Source organism: Hippoglossus hippoglossus, chromosome 2, assembly GCF_009819705.1.
Source record: "Hippoglossus hippoglossus isolate fHipHip1 chromosome 2, fHipHip1.pri, whole genome shotgun sequence".
NCBI classification, from domain to species: Eukaryota; Metazoa; Chordata; class Actinopteri; order Pleuronectiformes; family Pleuronectidae; genus Hippoglossus; species Hippoglossus hippoglossus.
Window position 1 is genome coordinate 5,951,642 of NC_047152.1, and position 19,169 is coordinate 5,970,810.

Sequence of the window (19,169 nt, forward strand, 5' to 3'; positions counted from 1 at the left end):
GGACAGTCGAAGGAAGCACGGAACGAGACGTTTTCAGTAACATATTTTATTAGAATGGACCGAGTGAGATGTCCACGGAGTGACTGTCTTCATACTGTGAGGGTCTCTGCTGACCCTTCAAGTCATTACGGATAGTAAAGTCCGGAAAATGTATTTTACACAATATGGGCCCTTTAAAGCATCACCAGGTCAGTTTGACTGAGCAGCAGCGCCATCTGCAGCCACACGTGGGGATTCATTCTGTTGGGCTCTGTGTCCAGGTGATTACCCAGGATCCCCAGCTTCCTGAACCAGAGGGACTGCTGCTGTGACAAATACACCAACCTCATCTGTAGTTTGGTCATTACTCTTCTCAGAGATTTAAAATCCCAGTTTGAAAAACAGCATCTTCCACTCTTTTAAACTGTATTCACCTCAATAGGAGTGAAACACACTCACGTACCAACACACACACACATTCAGTATGACACATTAAAACCTTACACCGGTTAAATAAACTATTCACCACTTAAATATATATATATTAAAAAAAAGATAAATCTACATGTCACAGTTTATATTATATTAAAATATTTGTTTGTCGTCGCCATATTTCCTTCCCTCATCCCATGCATTTAAAAATCAACCATTTAGTCCTGACACTCTTCTCCTCTTTCTTTCATCCCTCCCTCTGTTTTACTGATTTCAAGCTTCTTCTTGTCTCTCACTGGGAGAAGAGCTTCACACACAACTCCACCTGCCTGGTGGATCAAATACAGAATGGAACTGCAGCAGCTCATCCCAGCCCTGCATTACAAGGCAAAACAATGTGGGATGATGTGCAGCCACAGATTAGGAAAGGACTTAGAACAACGTCTCCCAACTTGAACCGTTAAATGTTCTGATCTGTGGCACATGAGCTTTCTGGTTGGTCCATCCATCTGTCCGTGTGTCCGGAGGCGATGCTCAGCTGACGGACGGCGAGTCGTGCGGCCTGTTGACGCACAGCTTCTTGCTGCTGTGGCTCTCCTCCTCCGTCCGCCTGCTCTGCTTCCCAACGCAACCGTCTGCAACCACAACATTACCACTTTCATTTTCTTTCTGAAATGAGTTGAAAATCTTCAGTTTAATTCTAGTTTTAGAATATATAAAGTATTCATGTTGCTGCTTAAGGTCGAGCAAATATTCAAAATAAATTACACTTTAAATTAAGATAGTTATTTCATGAGCGGTGCGAACCTCGTGGAACTTACTGGCAATGTGAGGAGAGGACGCTGAGTAAAGTGAAGGACTCCTCTGCCACTGTGGAGACAGAGAAGAGTGAGTTTGACTTTTCTTTGAATGCAGCAGCAGCAGCTACACATCCAACAAGTGCTGAGTTGAAGGGTCTTTCAGTATAAAAGCAGAATGAATTAACATATATATTCTACTGCTGTAAGAAAGTCCCCTCAGTTAAGTTTAAGGGTAAATTAATTGATTTGACTTTGTTTCCCTCCCAGTGCTCACTGTGAACTTGCTGACGTCCTTCAAGCTGCTGAACCTCAGGTAGGAAATGTCTCCTTTGTCTTTGTCCCTGTCCTGGTCGGTGGTGTAGATGTGTGTGATGCCGGCTCCTCTGATCAGAGGGACGCACTCGTCACACGGACACTTGGTGACAAACAGCATGGTGGCCTCCCCCGGTTTGATTTCTCGAGTCCTGAAAGCATCAGAATGCAGAGAATGCGTTTCTATAATTTAACGTCACTGCGTCATCTGTGTGTATGGACGCGGCCGAACCTGAAGGTGAGGGCGTTCTGCTCGGCGTGGACGATGTATCTGTATTTGCGTCTTTGTCGGTCCTCCTGTTTGTTGTCCATCTGTGGGTACTCGGCGTACTGCGAGCCTGCTGGGTAGGCGTTGTACCCACAACCCAAGAGGTACAGACGTCCCACTCCGTCTAAACTCCTAGGCTGATATTTTGTCAAACAATGTTAACTTAATCTAACAGAACTAATATTATTTTGCCTTGGATTTAAAATATTCAAGCAAAGGCAAGAAAGATGAGCTCACCGAGAGTCGTCTGGCCCAGATAACAGCGCCCACGCCCACTTTAGGATCCTCTGGAATGAAAATGACCGTTTTAAAATGATTGTGACCTTTAAGCCTGTCCTGCAGGGACATGTCCTGCAGGCGTCCATCTGTTACCTAGAAGAAAAACAACCAGCCGTACCTGTTCTATAGGCGAGCAGTCTGGCTTGGATAATGCAGTGAAGAGCCACTTCTTGGGACACGCCCTCATGATGAGGAGGCAGCGGCTGCTCGGGGGTCGAACACTGTTCCCTGCATCACAGAAACAAACCAGTCAACAGAGAGTGAAAGCTGTGGATGGCACACGTTCACTCCAGAATCAAGTCTGAGAGTTTCTGACCTGTGGAATCCGTGGTGTTGCGGCGGCACCCCGGCAGCCACTGCAGCCAGAACCTCCACCAGCTCCATCATGTTCTGTCTCAGGTTGGAGAAGTATGGCTCCACGCAGAAGTTCTCCAGACCCATTTGCTTCAGAATGTCCCGGTGCTGCCGGGACGTCGCGACCAGGAAGTGTCTGGAGAAATCCTTCAGGCGTCTGGTCCGTTCTCTGGAAAACAGGAAGCATTTCTCCTAATTATGTGCAACACAGCAAGTTAATTTGGTTTTGATATTTCCTTGTTATTAGTGCTGCATCAACATGTTTGGTACCTGTTGAAGAGCTCCTCTGTGTTCAGCCCCGGTTCATCATCAGCCACCTTCTCCATGAAGTCGCACTCTCTGGACGTCTCATCGAGGAACTGGGCCAGGCCCGACGCCAGCGGCTGCAGCAGCACGCAGATGTGCGGACGGCTGTTGGACTTCAGCTTCTCCGTTGCGACGGCGTCCAGCGCGGCCTCCTCCCTGACGCAGCCCGGCGGACTGTGGGAGCGGGCGTCCGGATGGTTTGTGGAGGTGGAGCCCAGCATGCTGACCTCAGGGTCTCCGGGCCAGAAGGAGATCTGACTGACCCCAGCTGGAGAGGAGACAACGGCAGTATTTATTTCTGGAAACTGTAAGTGAACATCGCTCAGTTCCAAAGTTCAACTCAGTGCTCATATCAAATAAAAGAGTGATTTGTAATAATGTAATAGCAATTTACAACCACTGCTGTAATAACCACTGGAACCGATATGGCAATAAAAGAGTATATAAGTTGATATGGCCGATGAGAACGAGAGTGAGGTTTAAAAGAACGTACACCTTAAGATTTCACACATAAGAAAATGATTTATGAAAAGCTGATGCAACCAAATCCTGCTTTGTGTTTGTGATTTTCCTGTTCGTCTGCTCTCCCCCCCCCTCACCGTTGATGATCATCTTGAGGCATGTGGCACAGGGTCTCCTGGAGAAGTACAGCTGACAGTCAGCCAAGCGGGCGCCATGCTGGATGATGGCTGCCTGTCCCGCGTGGAGCTCGGCGCCCGAACAGTGGAGTCCCAGCACCTTGCTGTCCTGCACCACCACCAAGCCCATCCCCCGGGTCTGGAACAGAGCAGATTCACAGCGGTACGATCCAGTGTCGGTGATGAAGAGGACATTCTACTCATGTTTTATTCTCAGTTGATCGAACACCAACCTGACTGTGGTCCTCGTCCTCATGCTGCTCCTGAGGGAACAGCTCCATCCACAGACTCAGTAAGGTGAAGAGATTGACCTTTGATAACCTGGGGCCATGGCCTGGAAGAGGAACAGAACAGTCATCTTCTCCATGCTCTCTCACCAAGGTGCGTCTATGCTAAGCAGTAATTACACTGTGTCAGAAAACCCTGTCAAGTATGTGAGGGAGCAATAAGTGTTGAAAGGCTGCATCAGAGCTGCCTGAGGCTGCTTCCACGTCACACAGCTGCAGAGACAAACAAGCCACAGCAACAAAAACATTATTCTGGATAAACCCTAAACTCTGACTCACTGATATGACCATGCACCGAGGTTATTTACTTCCAAAATGTCTGCAGGATGAACTGCACAAACCTGCTCAGTGTGGTGAGATCTACAATTTCCCCTCCCTTTCGAAACCAGGAATCGACTGAACAGAAACACTTTCATGAAAAACTAATAGTGCTTGTATTTGTACCAAAGTTGACACGTCCCTGTCAACAAGGATGAAACTGTCAGCTATACACACACAAGTTTGCACAGCTATCCTTATTGGGACTTTGCATTGACTTCCATTCATTGTGCACAGCCTCCCCACAACCTTAACCCACATCTGAGCTTAACCAGGACCTCAGGAAGGACGTTTAGTCTCAGTGGGTCCCGGCTTTAGTCCTTTTAAGATGGAAAATGTCCTCAAGAGGAAACAAATACCCTGATGACATAACCATGATGGTTCTGGGAATCCTGCATCAACACAAACAGATGATGACATAATGATAAACAGGGATAAACATGTACCACGTCGCTCCATGAGTTTATATCACCCACATAGATCAGCTGTGTTGTGACAGGATCTCCACCATTACTGTCACAGTGTGAACTATGTTTCCCACCCGGCTCACCTTGTACCCTGCTGTCAGTCTGGGTGCTGCTGTCCCTGGTGTCTTGACCCGGCCTGGACTGGCCCGGATCGGCTCGGGTCCTCAGCTCGCCCCCTTCCATTCAACCTGGACAATAAAAACCCTCGGAACCAGAGAGAATAACAACACGACCTGCGATCGAAAGATAGAGTTCCTCCACCATTAATCTGCTTCACACACAGTGAAGCCTGCAGATGGACTAACACGACTTCCGACCGGCGCCTTCACAATAAGACCATCGCTGATCTACCAGGTAAGAAAAAGCAAAACAGAAGCAGTGTAAAGTGGAATATGTAATATTTATAGAATAGAATCCACATTGTTTGTCTTATAGAATCACATTTTCACATTATTGTACTACGACTACTTAGATATATCCATCTCTAACCCAACTAGCATTATGCTAGCTGCTGTAAGCTATCACTACGATACAAAACACCTTAAAAACCGCGGGACTGCTAAATTAAAATGATTAAGTGAAGTATAATAAAGTTATTATATTATATCCAATCTCTTATTTCAATGTAGTTCTGCTTTAAAGTCGGCTAACTATCGTTAGCTTGACAGTTCCGGGTTACTTCCGCAAACGTCATCTGACGTCATCAAAGGGGCGGGTCACGAGTTACATTTAATTCAGGAGCAGTACCGATTTGTGACACAAGATGGCGGCAACGTGCTTTCAAAATTAGTAATATACAGTCAATTAACCTATTTTCTCCGTGTCTCCATCTTGAATCCTCAGTCTTAAATTTGATTTAATGCCAATAAATATGTTCACAATTAGAATTAACGTGTTATTGTTTCACATGTGAGTTTATTATATTTCCACAAAAACATTTCATACCCATAACTGGATATTTAAAACAGTAAAAGAACAGTAATAAAAACCCCAAACTGATCTTTCATCTGGTTTTGTTACATTAACTATTGATCAATGATAAACTAGAGGCCAAAAAATTAAATTAGTTTCGCTTTAAACTTTGTGTTAAAACCAGCAGCAAGTCAACCACTTGTAACTGCCTGTGCACAAATAGCAATTGCTTGTAGTTTTCCTCAACGGCCAGCAGGTGGAGCACTACCACATAGACTCATGTTAGATGCTCTATTATCCAGTTGATGTTTTCAGTATTTGATTCAGAGGTCGGTTCAGTTTTCATGATTTAATCCTCAGCATAAACCCGATTATCACATCAGTTTGCAAATATTGTGCTTAAGTGATATAAAAGTTTATTAAATGATTTTACAGATTAACACCACAGTTAATCCTGAACCCTGGCTGACCATTCAGCTCTTCTGCCATTTGTAAATGAATGTTTGATATCACATGGGCTCAGATTAAACATGAATCCTCACAAATCAGGATCATCTCTTTGTTTTCTACATGTGTCCGGCAGCACCGGCCTCACAGCTCGTTCTGTGGCTGGAGGAGCAGCTCTTCCCCTGATGTGCTTTTCTGCCAACAGATCAATACATCAGCAGGATTAGTGCTAACCCGCTTCTCAACAGCCACGTCCACCACATGCATTCAGTCTTTGCAATGTGTCAATCAGGCAAGTGCTGGAAGGAGCCATGAATCACCTCCACTGGGCTTTTAACACAATGATGATTTACTTTAGGGCGGCTTGTGAAGGGTTTTACTTTCACGGGACCTTTTAATGTGAAGTGTTTCCTCCCTGAATTGAACCTCATAGTCAGAGAAGACTTTGTTATTTGTATGTTCCATTTTCACAAGCTACAATTTGCTTCATAGGCCTTAACAACCTGTAGAAGGGGCCACATCCTCATAGTGGGACATCCTTGGTCCCACTATGATGGTATATATTACATTTTATTCTAAATTGAACAGTGTTGTGAAGCTCACACGGGGCAAACAGGTGGATCTGTTCCTCTTCCTCTTCCAGCTGCTGTATTTGTGCACAGCAAACACACACCTCTGCACACACAGTGCGTGCAGTGTGCTCCCCGTGCAGTGTGCTGACAGCAGTCCCACGCTGCGGCCTTGATCTCATCGGAAACAATGCGAGTCGTGAACAGAGCAGGGAAAGAAACCTGCCGCCCTGCTGTGGTGACTGTGTGGGCGACTCTCACGACATGTGATGGATCATTATCCTGTAGATTTATACTGCAGTCAAGCTGAGGGTGAGCTCTGATTACAGGGAACAACATTACAAACATGGATGTAAGTGGCACATTGTCAGTGTTCAGCAAGCGCATAGAACCATCTGACCCTTGGAATAATAAGAAAACCTAAGAAATGTGGTTGTATTTGAATTTGAAGTATGGAGAAAATCATCTTTAACCATTTTAAGGTTGCAAAAGTGAATGAGTCACAGACGTATTTAAAGAATTGTTGTGTTTTCGAGATGCCACAAATCTCAAAATGGTGATTTTTCTGTCTCCTGCCTGTTTTCTATCCAAAACTTACTTCCCTGAGATTTCATAATAATCTAACGTTGTTATTACAGTCCAGGGAGCTCGCGTGCGTGTCATTGGGCTCGTGCACTGAGGAGGTTCCCCCCACGCGCGTGCTCGTGTGTGGTGTGGTTTCAGCACTCTGGACAGCTCCTCGGAAAAAACCACTGCAGCATTTCCAGCTCACTCTCAACCCGCGCGTGATGTGCGTGACACGTCGAGAGAAGCTTTGAAGGACGCGTGAGGTCTTTTCAGTGTGAATTCATCCAATGCACCAAACAACACTTCATTGCAAAGCGCAGCGCTACAGACATGCAACAGGTCCGTCCCCGGACAGGAGAGGCAGGATTCCCAGACGCAGTTCGGGGTAACGCCTCTGACGCAGAGCAGGACGCACCGTAATGAGGCGGCAGTGAAAAGTAGTAGTGCTGTCTCGTACCCATATCGGTGACGCTATCGCCGAACCCCCCACCTTTGTTGCCGGTTATGGTTCGAGATCCTGACGGTGTGGGAACCACATGTCTACGTAACTGCGCGCACTCTCTCTCTCCGCGGGGCTGCGTCAAGCTGCACAGGCGAACCGGAGCTCTCCGTTCCTTCAGAATAAAGGTCGTGCGTAATGCGAATCAAGCTGTCAATTCAAACATGAAGGGAGGTTCGAGTTGTAGCTGATGTGCACAGTGTGATCAGAAAATAGTGCAAGTGCAGGTATCTCATGTCGTGCATCAAAAGCTTTTATGATAAGAAAATACAGTTTACGCCTGGTGGCAAAAGCCTGGTCATCAAACCAGTGTTGATTTAGGAATACCAGCAAGTGTTGGGTGAAAGAATTCAGATTATTGAGCCTAAATAAACAGTCTGTGAATAACTATTAAGACTTTAGGGGACGAATGGGAGGAAATGCCATGTGGCTCCTATCTAGTACTGAGTGGAATGATTTATTGTTTTAATTTCAACTGTTTCATCTTCAATAGCCAGTTTCTGTCCTTCATTACCCACTGACACACATGGGAAATAACAGTCTTCTCATAAACCATGTGAAAATGTAGCATATGGACAAAGGTCTGTACTGGAGATAAGGACACGTGCTCCAAAAGTTCAATCCTCACCGTGGTGTGGTTTATTGTGAAGGTGCCGAGCGGAACGCGTGTTGTGTGGAGGTGCTCACACTTGGTTGCTGGTTGGGTATAGATAGTCAGTGCACCTTCTCTCGCGCCACCGGCCCGTCGGTCGTCTCCAGCGCGGCTGTAGAAAGAAACCACCGGAGGAGCGCGCGGAGGAACCAGGAGCCAGACCCCGGTCTCCATCTCCTTCATCTTCTTCCTTCTTCCTTCTTCTTCTTCTTCTTCTCATCATCATCCCTTTAGTTTCTGGAGTGGTGGTGGGAGGGGCAGCAGAGCCGTATAGTCCAGCAGTTTCTTTTCAACAGCAAGGTGAGGAAGAGGAGGAGGAGGAGACGGACAGACAGCAGCAGTATCCTGGCGCACTGGAGCTGATGGATTATTGAGAAGTGGAGGCCGAAACGGGGATGAAATATTCATGAGGACTTTGTTCTAAAGAGAGAAAACAGTGAGCGGGACAGTACAGAGGCTCCCTGCAGTGATTCACCTGCCGCTCCAGCTGCCTGACGCGCTCCCACTGACCACAGAGGAGCGGAGGACCACCGCTGGAGGAGGAGGAGGAGGAGGAGGAAGAGGAGGACTCTGCATCTGTGTGTGAGCACCAGTGTGTCTGAGTGTGTTTTTGGAGAGGACCCCCCTCTGCTGCAGTACTTGCCCGCTGTGTGGATTCGGGGATGACACCGACTTGCTGACGGACAAGCCGGTATCCGCACCCCCCTCCCCTCCTCCCGGACTGACGGACGCACCGACCCCCTGCGCTCCCCACTAATATGCAATGGTTTTTTGTGCAGAAGCCGACAGCCGCCGCGTACCGCCGACTTCACGCTAGCGCCGCCGCATGCCTGTCCGCCGCCGCCGCTCCTCTCCCCGCGCCGCGCGGCAGACGACGCCATTTGAAGAGGAGCACCCGCGGGGTTCTCGCTCCGCGGCGGCCGGGCGGCAGCAGCAGCAGCACTGACCGCTCCTCCGCCGCTGAGGAGCACCGGCCGCTGGGGCAGCCGGAGGCGGCGACCAGCGAGACAAGCGCCGCAGCGGTCGCTCTTTTCCTGCCGCACGGGGACGACGTCGACGCGGAATACGTGCGGCTGCTGGTCTCGGGGCTCGTGGAGGAACCGGGCGAGAAGCCGGGCGACGAGCCGGGTTCCCTGCTCTTCTTCTGGTCTATGGTGCAGATCGGGGGGCCGAAGCACCGCCGAACTGAGCCCAACAGCTGGCCGGCTCTGCTGGCATGCAAACAGGGGGGCGGACCAGCCCCCATGCGGTGGGTGAATCTTAGGCTGCCGCATCCGGAGCGCCTCTCGTCCCCCACCTCCTCTTCCTCCACCACCTCCTCCTCCTCCCCCGTCTCGGCCAAATCCATGCGGTTTATTTGGAACAACATTTTCAGCAAAGGATCGCATATGCTGCAGTGTCTTTGTGGCAGGAGCCTCAAGAAAACCAAGAACCCAACTGGTGAGTTTGTGTGCGTGTGGGGGCAGAGAAAGATACTTTATTGGTTGTCTGAGCCGTGGCGTGCACGCTGGAGTGTGTGCATGTGCATGTGTCCCCCCCACTGAGACTGCACTGTTCGCCTGCTCGCTGGTGTCTCTCTGCAATTGTGCAGCAAGTGAGTGCACTACAGGGGAGGGAGGGGGAGTTATGATGTGGGGTGGGGGCGCAGAGTCAGGGTGGGGGTGGGGTGGGGGGGATGATAACTTATTAGCACAGGTTGCTCCTACGCTGACCACAGTGGCAGTGCGTGCAAGAAATAAAAATAAACGTGCGTGTGTGCGTGGTGGAGATGCTGCAGAAAACCAAGTGTAATGCAGCATGCAGACCCGTTCAGGCTCCAGTAACCTGCATGATTAAACAGCACATGGCTTTATTTAGACTCGCACCGTGGATGTACAGTGTGGAACATAAGAGAAGGAAGAGTCTCTGTGTTTTTCTGTCTCTTTTCGTGGCTGCAGACCACACAAACTCCTCCTGGTGCACAGACAACATCAGATGGATGTGTGTCCAGATGTGTCAAACATCAGGCCTGGGACACCCGTCTGTCCCATGTCCCTGCAGGCTGTTCATCACCAGAGTGCAGGCACAATATAATGAAGAGGGAAATTCACTTTAGCTCCTCTCTCTCTCTATGGAGCAAGAGGTGCATTTATTTGCTGAAAGCTTTGACCAAATAGTTTGATTTGTTTTCCATCAGTTCTTCCACCCTCCGCTCCGGGGTGAGGGAAGGGCAGACATTGACACTGGCACTGCAACAGGAAGTGGATGTTGTTGACACTATTGGGATATTGACATTGCATCAGAGAGTGGGCCCCTGTATCCTCCACACAGTGTTTAGAGGACAACTACAGGCTCCATGAGGCCAAAGAAAAGTTGTGGTCAGATGTAGGCCGGTGTTTTTTATGAACAGAGAGGAAAGTTCTTCCTTTAACCATCTCTGAACTTGGGATTATAAGGTAATTTAATGGATGAGTCAATTCACAGAGCATCCAGAAGTTTGACATAACTTCCAAACTTTTTTTGGACACTCTACTTAGAAAGGTGTTTGGAGTTTTCAGTGTTTGTCAGATCATTGTCTTCACATTGAGCTCTGTTACATTTGAGATTTCTATATGTTCAACATTGTATAAAGCTCAACAATTAATCAGCTAATTGAAAAAAAGATTAATATATTGGCTATACAAAATAACTTATTACATGTAAGTCTAATATTTAATATTTATCACTCTGATACACTGGGAGGTTTGTTTTATAGTATTCCTGCATATTTGAACTCTTTCTGCTTTATTGTCCTGTGCGGCTTCCGTACACCTGTGGCTAAACAGGAAGTGGACTTTTCTGATGGAGGGATGAGGGAGAGGACGACGGGAGCGACGCGGTTGTTTTCCGGCACATTCACAGTCTCCACCGACCCGACTCGACACAGTAAAGTTAGTTTAATATGGTCGCCAGGATGTAGACTCGTTATAAAGTTCAGTAAAGTTGTTAGAAAGACGACAGAGGAGAAGCTAAAGCTAGCGACAGGTGGCTAATTAGTTAGCTAATTAGCGGACCACTCGGAACGTGTCTCCAGGACTTCCGGTAGAGACTCGAACCCAGAGCATGGACTCCATTATCTTCCATTATCCTCCATTAATATACACTCGGACATATTCTGGACTGAGAACCCACGACAGCGAGTTCCTACCCAGCGTGAGTAACCCTTCACTAAGTTGTATTCCCATTTAAAAAACTATTTAAACTGGTAAAAGGGATTGGTCTGCATCAAGGGCATGAGGTAAACATTATATAAAGTCATAAGGATAATTGGAAGGGTTATTTCTTTATTAATCCATCTGTAAATCATGTTAATTACTGCCTAGTTTCAATATTTATAATAATAAGCAAACTTTATTTATATATATTTTTATTCAGAGCCTGAAACCAGGTGTTTGTCCAGTGTCTGAATTCAGTGGCAGTTCATCAGTCCTCAATTGAAGGAACATTGCACTAAATGAAACAACTAGCAAATGTTGTTTTGTTGTTGTTGTTGTCATGCTGTGTAAGTGGAAAGAGTTTATACACAAAATCAAAGTGGAAAAAAGTCCTAAGAACTTTAGACTTTTAACTCACTAATGAACAAAATCTTCACACAGTTGGTCCTTTGCATGTATTCTCTATACATTTGAATCTATATTCAGTTGCATGGAGTGAATGTTGGAGTAACCATAGACAAGTGAAAGCATTGAGCAAACAAAACACAGTGGTGATGCTGTGATGAGGTCAAGGACATTAATGCTGTGTCCACTCTTTGTCCCCGAATCCCTAAACAATCATTTTATTTCCCTGTTAGTTGCAAAGCACCGTCCCTCTGCTTTAAAGCTGATGCAGTGGGACAGAGACGCTCAAACAACCTCAGCACCACGGACAGCTCACAGCCATTTTCCTCGAGTTTTAATGTCTTTGATTTTTGGTTCAATAATTAAATGATATTTGTGAAAAGCCTGTCGGTCTTTCCTCAGAACCTACTTGCACCTGATCAACAGGTCAAGGAAGAAGGCATAACTATGACGCTGTGTCATTGATGAGAAAAACACTGAAGCAGAACATGCTCAGCACCAAAGATAAAGCATTAATCTCGCAGGTTAAAGATGGAAACAAATATTTGTTGGCACAGGTGAAAGGACCCAATTGTAGCACAGACGTTAACTGTTGTGTTAACTGCTCAATTTTTACAGCTTCTTTTCACTGCCTGCCAACACAACACTGCCTGGAATTTAGTTTGTGGTTCTTTTTGACATCCTCTGGGCTCAGTGTTTCTGCTTTAATTCCCTTTTACACAACATTCCCCTTTGATAAATTGCTTGAAGCGAGACCCGCTGGATTAAAGCGGGACTTAAAACGAACTCGTAGTTATGCAGCAGGTTCAAAGTCGTGTCATTAAGTTGACACACTTGCATACTGTAGTTCTGATGACTTATGACAGTTGAATGTGCTTTTGATCAGTCAAATTTAGAAATAAAGCAGCTGTGATGCTACTGCAGGATGTCATTAGGGTTAGAGATTTTTGTTTATATCCACATGGATCTGTGTTGCTTTTAATGTGGCTGCCACAATGAGTGGTGGGACAGCATTTTCTCCTTTACTTTCATTAAGGATGGTCCAGTGTTTTTTGTGGTGAAGGAGAATTCAAACAGCTGTTATTATGGCAGCTATTGAAATACTTTCTAACTGTAATGAGTTAGGAACCCTCCTGAGCAGAATTAGATATTGGACCGCACCCTTAGTATGTGCAGAAACCCCCAGAAATCCACTTTGATGTTGTAAATAGTTGAAATACAAATGAAATGCAAGTGATTTAGAAACTTGCCATAAACTTGCATATTTTGTTTTGGTGTGTGAGGTGATTAATGAAAGAATATCTCACCCACCCCCACACACAGTGGGAATGCAGAGAAGATTGGCAGTACATACTGTAAACTATCTCTGAGAGAAACCAGCAGCCAAACTTGTGGATTTATAGCTGCCAGCAACATTTAGCTGTCACTTCCTCCTTTAATTAAGGAAATCATACTGTATGAACTCTTTACCTTGGCATTTTTTTATTTTGTGTTTGTGTGTGTGTGTGTGTTGATGGAGAATACACTCAGTTGGTGGTGAAACAGGGAGCTGCTGTAGGGAGAGTTTTGTTGACTTAGCGTTTGTTGGTGTTTTTCCTCTGAATTGCACTATTTAGTAAAGCTCCACAGGGAAAGCAGAGATACAGCTTTGTTTACTGTGTATGGATGTTTGAGTGTGTGTTGCATGTTATGATGATTCACTTAGAATCAAGCTAGAATTGTTTTTTTTTCTCTTTGCTATTTTAAAGATGAGAAGAGTTAAAAACTTTGGAAAATAACATTAAAAACTAAATTTCCCACCAGTGATCCAAAGATGCTGCAATGTTGATTACACTTCATAATAAAACAAGTGATAAAAAGAACGAAAATATCTTTTTTTTTAAGCAGTACTAAGACAGAAACACTCATTCTTTGCCTGGAATAGCACCAGAGGAAAGGCCACAGGGTCAAGGCTTCTCCCCATACTAGCCGGAAGGTGCTCAGTCACTCCCCCCATGTGAGTTTTGATATACTGAGAATTTAAATGAAAAGTTTGATGGTGTGAGAAGAGGTCAGATTACATTAGCATGAATATTCATATGAATTTGTATGGCCAATGTTCATCTTACAGCTTACCATGGCTGCATCTTAACAAAAGCATCTGAAAACAACTTGTAGACTTATAGCATTGTTAAAAAAGTACTGTCGACCTAATAACAAATACATTGGATTTCCTGTAGCTGCTTCAAGATAAAAGCCACTTAATAATGAACTAGTTTAGTACTTTTTGTGTGAAGCAGCAGATCATTTATTAGTAAAAAATTCAGACTCCACCACTTACAGTAAAAACAACAACCTGTACAGGATGAATATACAGTGAATGGCTATTTTGAATCCTTTTCCCCCCATTTTAAGGGCACGACACAGGTCAGGTCCCACTGCTCTGTAGCCTCTTCCTGTGTAAATGGAGTTCCAGTGTCGTAAATGGAATGAACCAGCATCGATATCATTCATTGTTAAAATAAATAAGGCCCAACGTTACTCAATGCCGCATGTCCCATGTGACGTGACCCAGATAGAGACTTGCACCCACCCACGCACACACATGCACGCACATGCCTGCTCACCTCCTCTGGAGAGTTGCCATTAAGGCATCGCACTCTATATTTTATTTAAACTCTGGAGTATAGGCGTCGGGTTGGTGCCAACTTGGATTTGTCTCTGTAAGTGAAAGGTCCGCACAAATGCAGTTATTTTAAATATATTGTATTACATTTTTTCTCCAGTTTGTGATTCTTAAACGTTGCAGAGATCTGCACTCAGAAGTCATTTTTCTGGATAGAGGAATATTTATATTTTCCCCAAGCTTGCAACAAAGTGAATTTGTGTGTCTCTTCCTCTGTTTCTGGGTTGCGTGCTGGTACGTTTCCGAAAGGTGATGAGTTGACAAAAAAGTGACAGTCCTAGTGATGTCTGTCCTCTAAGGTCACATGGAGGGTTTTGGTGCAGCACTCTAATACGCTCCCTTGGTGTGTGTGTGTGTTTGAGAGTGAGAGAGCATGCTCATTAGCTCATGGCCTCACTGTCTAAATACACTGAGTCTGCAGAAAAACATTATGACTTTGCTGGCTTTCGCCTGAAAGCATCATGTACGTCATACTTACAGACACACAGAGAAAATGTCAACTAATCACGTGTGTAACACATGCAATGCCATCACACGTCCTTTTATATAACTAAACAAACTACTTTGTTAGCGAAAAACACCATAAACTTAAACTTGAATTTGCAGACGAAAGCCCAAAATTATGCAGTATTTCTTATCCATCCATCCAGTGGCTGGAGCCAATCCCATCTGACAGTGGAGCGAGCAGGTCACCAGCCCATCCCAGAGCTCACATACACAACCGACCATCCACACTCCCATTCACACCTATAAACGATTTAGAGTCCTATTGACCTGCATGTCGTCAGATTGAGGGATGAAGCTGGAGTACCTGGAAAAAACCCACACAGCCACAGTTAACGTGTTCTGCATGTTTTCCCCTAATTTAGCATAAAATTATCTATCTAAAGGACTCATTCATATCACATTAAATGATGACTGGGTTCCTTTTACCAAGTTTTTGCGTAATCCTGCTGATAACAAAATGAAAACGTTGGCGGAGGTTAAAAGAAACTACTGTTGTTAAGTCTGGTTCAGCAGTTATAAGTCTATAATTTTCAAAATGAAGCAAAGAGCATGATGTGAATGTGTGTGTGTGTGTGCACGCGTGTGCATGTATGTTTGGACAGCCCTCGCTCCAGGTTTCTGTCAAGAGACAAGTGAGTGCTGAGTGATATTTTTCCAAGTGCACTTAAAAAGCAGCAGGGCAACAAAGGCCCCACTAAGACGTGTTTTCACAGACTGAATGATAAGAAGCAGAGAAACACTCGACAACAACTCAGTCTCTCTCGGAATCGCTGCATAAAAACAGTTTAATTTGCCCGGATGGAAATACAGAATATACATAGTGACTGTGCTGTAATGCAACAGGAGTGAAGGATGAGGCTGGTGATTCTTCGTTGACAAATTAATACCAACTCAAGTTGCACTTACCAGCTTCTTCCAGAGTTTTCAGCAGTTATCCAAAGTACTTTGTTTGGCCTTAAAGGGGAATTCCAGTATTTGGGTAAAACGTAATCTTATATGGCAACTGTGACAGTCCACAGCCTGTCCACTGAAGGTGTTTTTCACCAGTAAAAGGCTCAAATTGTTATTTGCGCTCTATGCTAAGAATCTGACCCCTATCTATAATTCTCTATAATTTAAAAGGTTAAGGTAAAAAGAACTGCCTTTTATTTGTTTATTCCTTTGTTTTTTATTGCCATAAATTTTGTGAAGCACTTTTAACCTTGTTTAGATAAGTGCTATACAAAATAGAGTTATTATAACTAGATTTAAACATTAATGGAAACACTAAGCGGCTTCTGTGGACTTCTCATTGTTTTTCATCATGCTTCTTCTTTTTATCTTTCTTTGTTCTCAACAACTTTATCCTACCTCTCACTCACACATACTTGAGCTGACGTTCAGTCTTCCCATGTCTGCATTTAACCTTCTGCTTGATGACAGCCCTGCATGACATAATCGCCATATCTGCCCCACCGTGTGTGTGTGTGCTTGTGTATGAGGCCACATTTAAGGAGTGAATTTTCCAAGGAGTCCGTTGGTTTGGTGTGTGTGTGTGTGTGTGTGTGTGTGTATTGGTAATGGACTTTGAATTTATACTGAAGGTAGCAGAGCGGAGAATAAAGGCTGCCTTAGGCAAAGCTGAACCAGGTAAGATCCTCTTTACACCGGAAACATCTTTCCTGACTTATTTATACTTATATTTGGTTCAAACAATTTTTTTTAAAGTTTTTCTAACATCAATAGTATTACAGTTGGTAAAAGTTCGTTTTTGTAGATGTGAAGTTATTGTATATTAACTATATACTTTATTCTAAAATAAAACCAACCAATTAGTCACAAAAGAGTTGAAAACAAACTGGGTCAACCTGATCTTCTCAAATTCAGTATTTTGTCACATAAAACTATAATAGAAAAAATTATAAATTAATATTTTTCTGAGTTTTAACAGGATCATTTATTGGACCAAAGCTGTTGTAATTTCTTTGCTGTGTAAAAGCACCACAGACATGATTGACTGTGACTATTAATCTCATCTCATACCACGCAGGGCTTACAGTGATGTATTGTCTGTGAATTTAGAGGCAGTTTAAAGTTTGTTTATGATGACAGAGACTGAGAAAAGACTCTACACACAGGGACACTAGAGAAACTGATGTGCTCTTTGTCATCGTTGATAAGTCAGGCGTCACACTGTAGTGTCTGTCTGGAGGACAAACGGCCGAGCCAAATTCTGACATGACAGAAATTAATTGCATGACAAATGACGCATGACAAAGCTGAAGTTCGGTCCGACTCTGGAATGATTCATGTGTTTGAGAAGTTGGCTCAAAAACAGGTTCAAAGTTTACGCCTTGTAACATTCTCCTCTGAAAACCCTGCTAACTTTGAATCATTTGGACGATAATGTTGGTCCTAAATCTGTATTTTGTCCTAATGGCGTTAGAAACCGTAATGGAACAATGTTTGAGCCCATCTTTCATTACTTTCCCCACCTCCCTTCCATTTCTGTGGCCCTCCCCCCAAGCCTAATGGGTCCTATACTGAAAACATAAATCTTTAGAAAAGTAGGTCACAAAGTACAACATGTAGTTTTAAAAACGCTCTGTAATTTCCTCAAACAGCTGCGGACTGTAGTTTTTTTAGCAGAAGTGAATGGTGCATTTCTCTGGGACTATTTTTAGCTGCAGATTTATACCCAGTTTTCTGTATTTTCGGCAGCAGGATGGTGTGAGTGGGACAAAATAAGCGACAGTGTCAGGAACATGTCGCCCAGGACACAGTGTTGCTCACTGACTTATTGAAGAACAATGGAGCTGTGGCACAGAGGAATAAACTCTATTAGATCTGTTAGAGGGATAAAGTTATTGCCGGTTTTCCAGAATATCACTGTGTATTTTTTGATTGTTTACTAAAGCAGTTTCATTTCGTACCTTCTGCATCACGATACAATATTTTAACATAAGTAAAAGGCTCATCTGAGTTATAACAATCAAACAGGGTAAAATGAGAATATGCTCTGTGCACTGAGAAGATTTGGTCCAGTTTCATGCCCATTTGTCAAGTTCTGAATGAATACCTACGTGTGTTGTGAACAGCTTAATATCTCAATGGACGCAGATGTTAAACACTTATTGTATTTTAAACCCTCAACACTTATTCGTGCTGTGCTGCGCTGCTGTTAGATCTGTGACAGAGTTTGGATTAGTCTTATTTTGGCCTCACAGGCAGAATGGGATTCTCTCCTGGACCATTTCTGCTGAACTGCTAATGTCGTCATTGTTGGAGGATTTACTGTATGCGTACGCAAAAGCACATGGATACAAGGTCCCGAAAGTGCAGTGGTAATCGTGGTAATACCATTATAATCAGGCTGGTGTACACTAGTCTGCCTCAGAAATGTGTTTCACATCATTGAGATCTGGTGTAATCTGCGCCAATTGTTATCACTACTTTATTTATCTAGAGTTTAGGAGGTTTAAGGAATAACACTTTTTTTTAATAAGCTGAAATAAGATATTTTATTGCTCAGCCTGTAACTGCCTGGTGCCGCTGCTGAGGCAAAATAACAGTCGTCTCCCAGCATGTGCTCGACTGTGGGCGGCACTGAAAACATTCTCCCTTGTCGAGCCTGGAATTTGTGACAGAGTTTTATCTCTTGTCATATTCTCTTCCTACGCTTTGTGTTCCTAATATTGAAAAACTAATTTGAATGTCTTATTCAGTCAGCAGCACATGTAGAAAGCGCAAGAAAAAAACACAGCTAAAGAAAAATAATGAATAATTCGTCCGCAGCAACAAATATAAGGTGCAAATTGACATATTGCCGCTGCTTTTTATGCCTCAAAAAATCATTTTAAACTTAAGCAAAGGTCAGGGGGATTAAAAACAGCTTCAAGGGTACAGACTTTTCTCTGATGCCCAGGGTTGTGACAGCCTGACGAACATAATAACAATGAGCCATGCAAGACGTGACTGACTCATTACAGAGGGGTCTGAAGTCAACGGCTCAGAGGCATGAGAAGGAAGTCACTGCCGTTACTCATTAAAGGACCAGTGTATGTGTAATGTATGTACAGAACTGTCCTGAGTTATTACAGCTAATTGTACTGCACAGTACAGTACATGACAACATTAGATTTATAATACAGAAGCATCAATGTGGCAGCAGCATGTAACTGTGGTAGCTGCTGGTCATATACTTTATAAACAGTTTTATATACAGGGACAGCAGATTAATCCTTGGGGTCGTGAGATGATTCATAGAAGAGGAAAGAAGAAGCAAAGCTCTGATTCTCAAACCAGTTTTCAGTTTTTCTCTCATCTTTGATCTTTCTGTGATATGGGATCATTT

General features: G+C 44.2%; 2 protein-coding genes and 1 long non-coding RNA gene across 3 annotated transcripts in view; 1 reads left to right on the forward strand and 2 right to left on the reverse strand.

Moving 5' to 3' along the window:
• Positions 1–49: 49 nt before the first annotated feature.
• cdadc1 (cytidine and dCMP deaminase domain containing 1) lies at positions 50–4,807 on the reverse strand. The gene is made up of 12 exons (XM_034613109.1): positions 4,524–4,807; positions 3,602–3,702; positions 3,330–3,507; positions 2,695–2,998; positions 2,387–2,593; positions 2,189–2,298; positions 2,029–2,078; positions 1,756–1,928; positions 1,486–1,675; positions 1,233–1,281; positions 856–1,046; positions 50–792 (listed from the first exon to the last, which is right to left on the reverse strand). The coding sequence occupies exons 1-11, from the start codon at positions 4,621–4,623 to the stop codon at positions 946–948; spliced, it is 1,563 nt and encodes a 520-aa protein (XP_034469000.1). The 5' UTR covers positions 4,624–4,807; the 3' UTR covers positions 50–792; positions 856–945.
• Positions 4,808–8,579: 3,772 nt separating this feature from the next.
• On the reverse strand, positions 8,580–10,507 carry LOC117777151. The gene is made up of 3 exons (XR_004616563.1): positions 10,498–10,507; positions 8,821–8,827; positions 8,580–8,711 (listed from the first exon to the last, which is right to left on the reverse strand). It is a non-coding gene; the product is annotated as an uncharacterized LOC117777151 (long non-coding RNA).
• Positions 8,704–19,169, forward strand: part of LOC117777141 (fibroblast growth factor 14-like) — a 44,797-nt gene continuing 34,331 nt past the window's right edge. Inside the window, exon 1 of the mRNA XM_034611709.1 lies at positions 8,704–9,526. Coding sequence (XP_034467600.1) covers positions 8,845–9,526 — 682 coding nt within the window. The 5' untranslated portion in view covers positions 8,704–8,844. The remainder of the gene's footprint in view (positions 9,527–19,169) is intronic.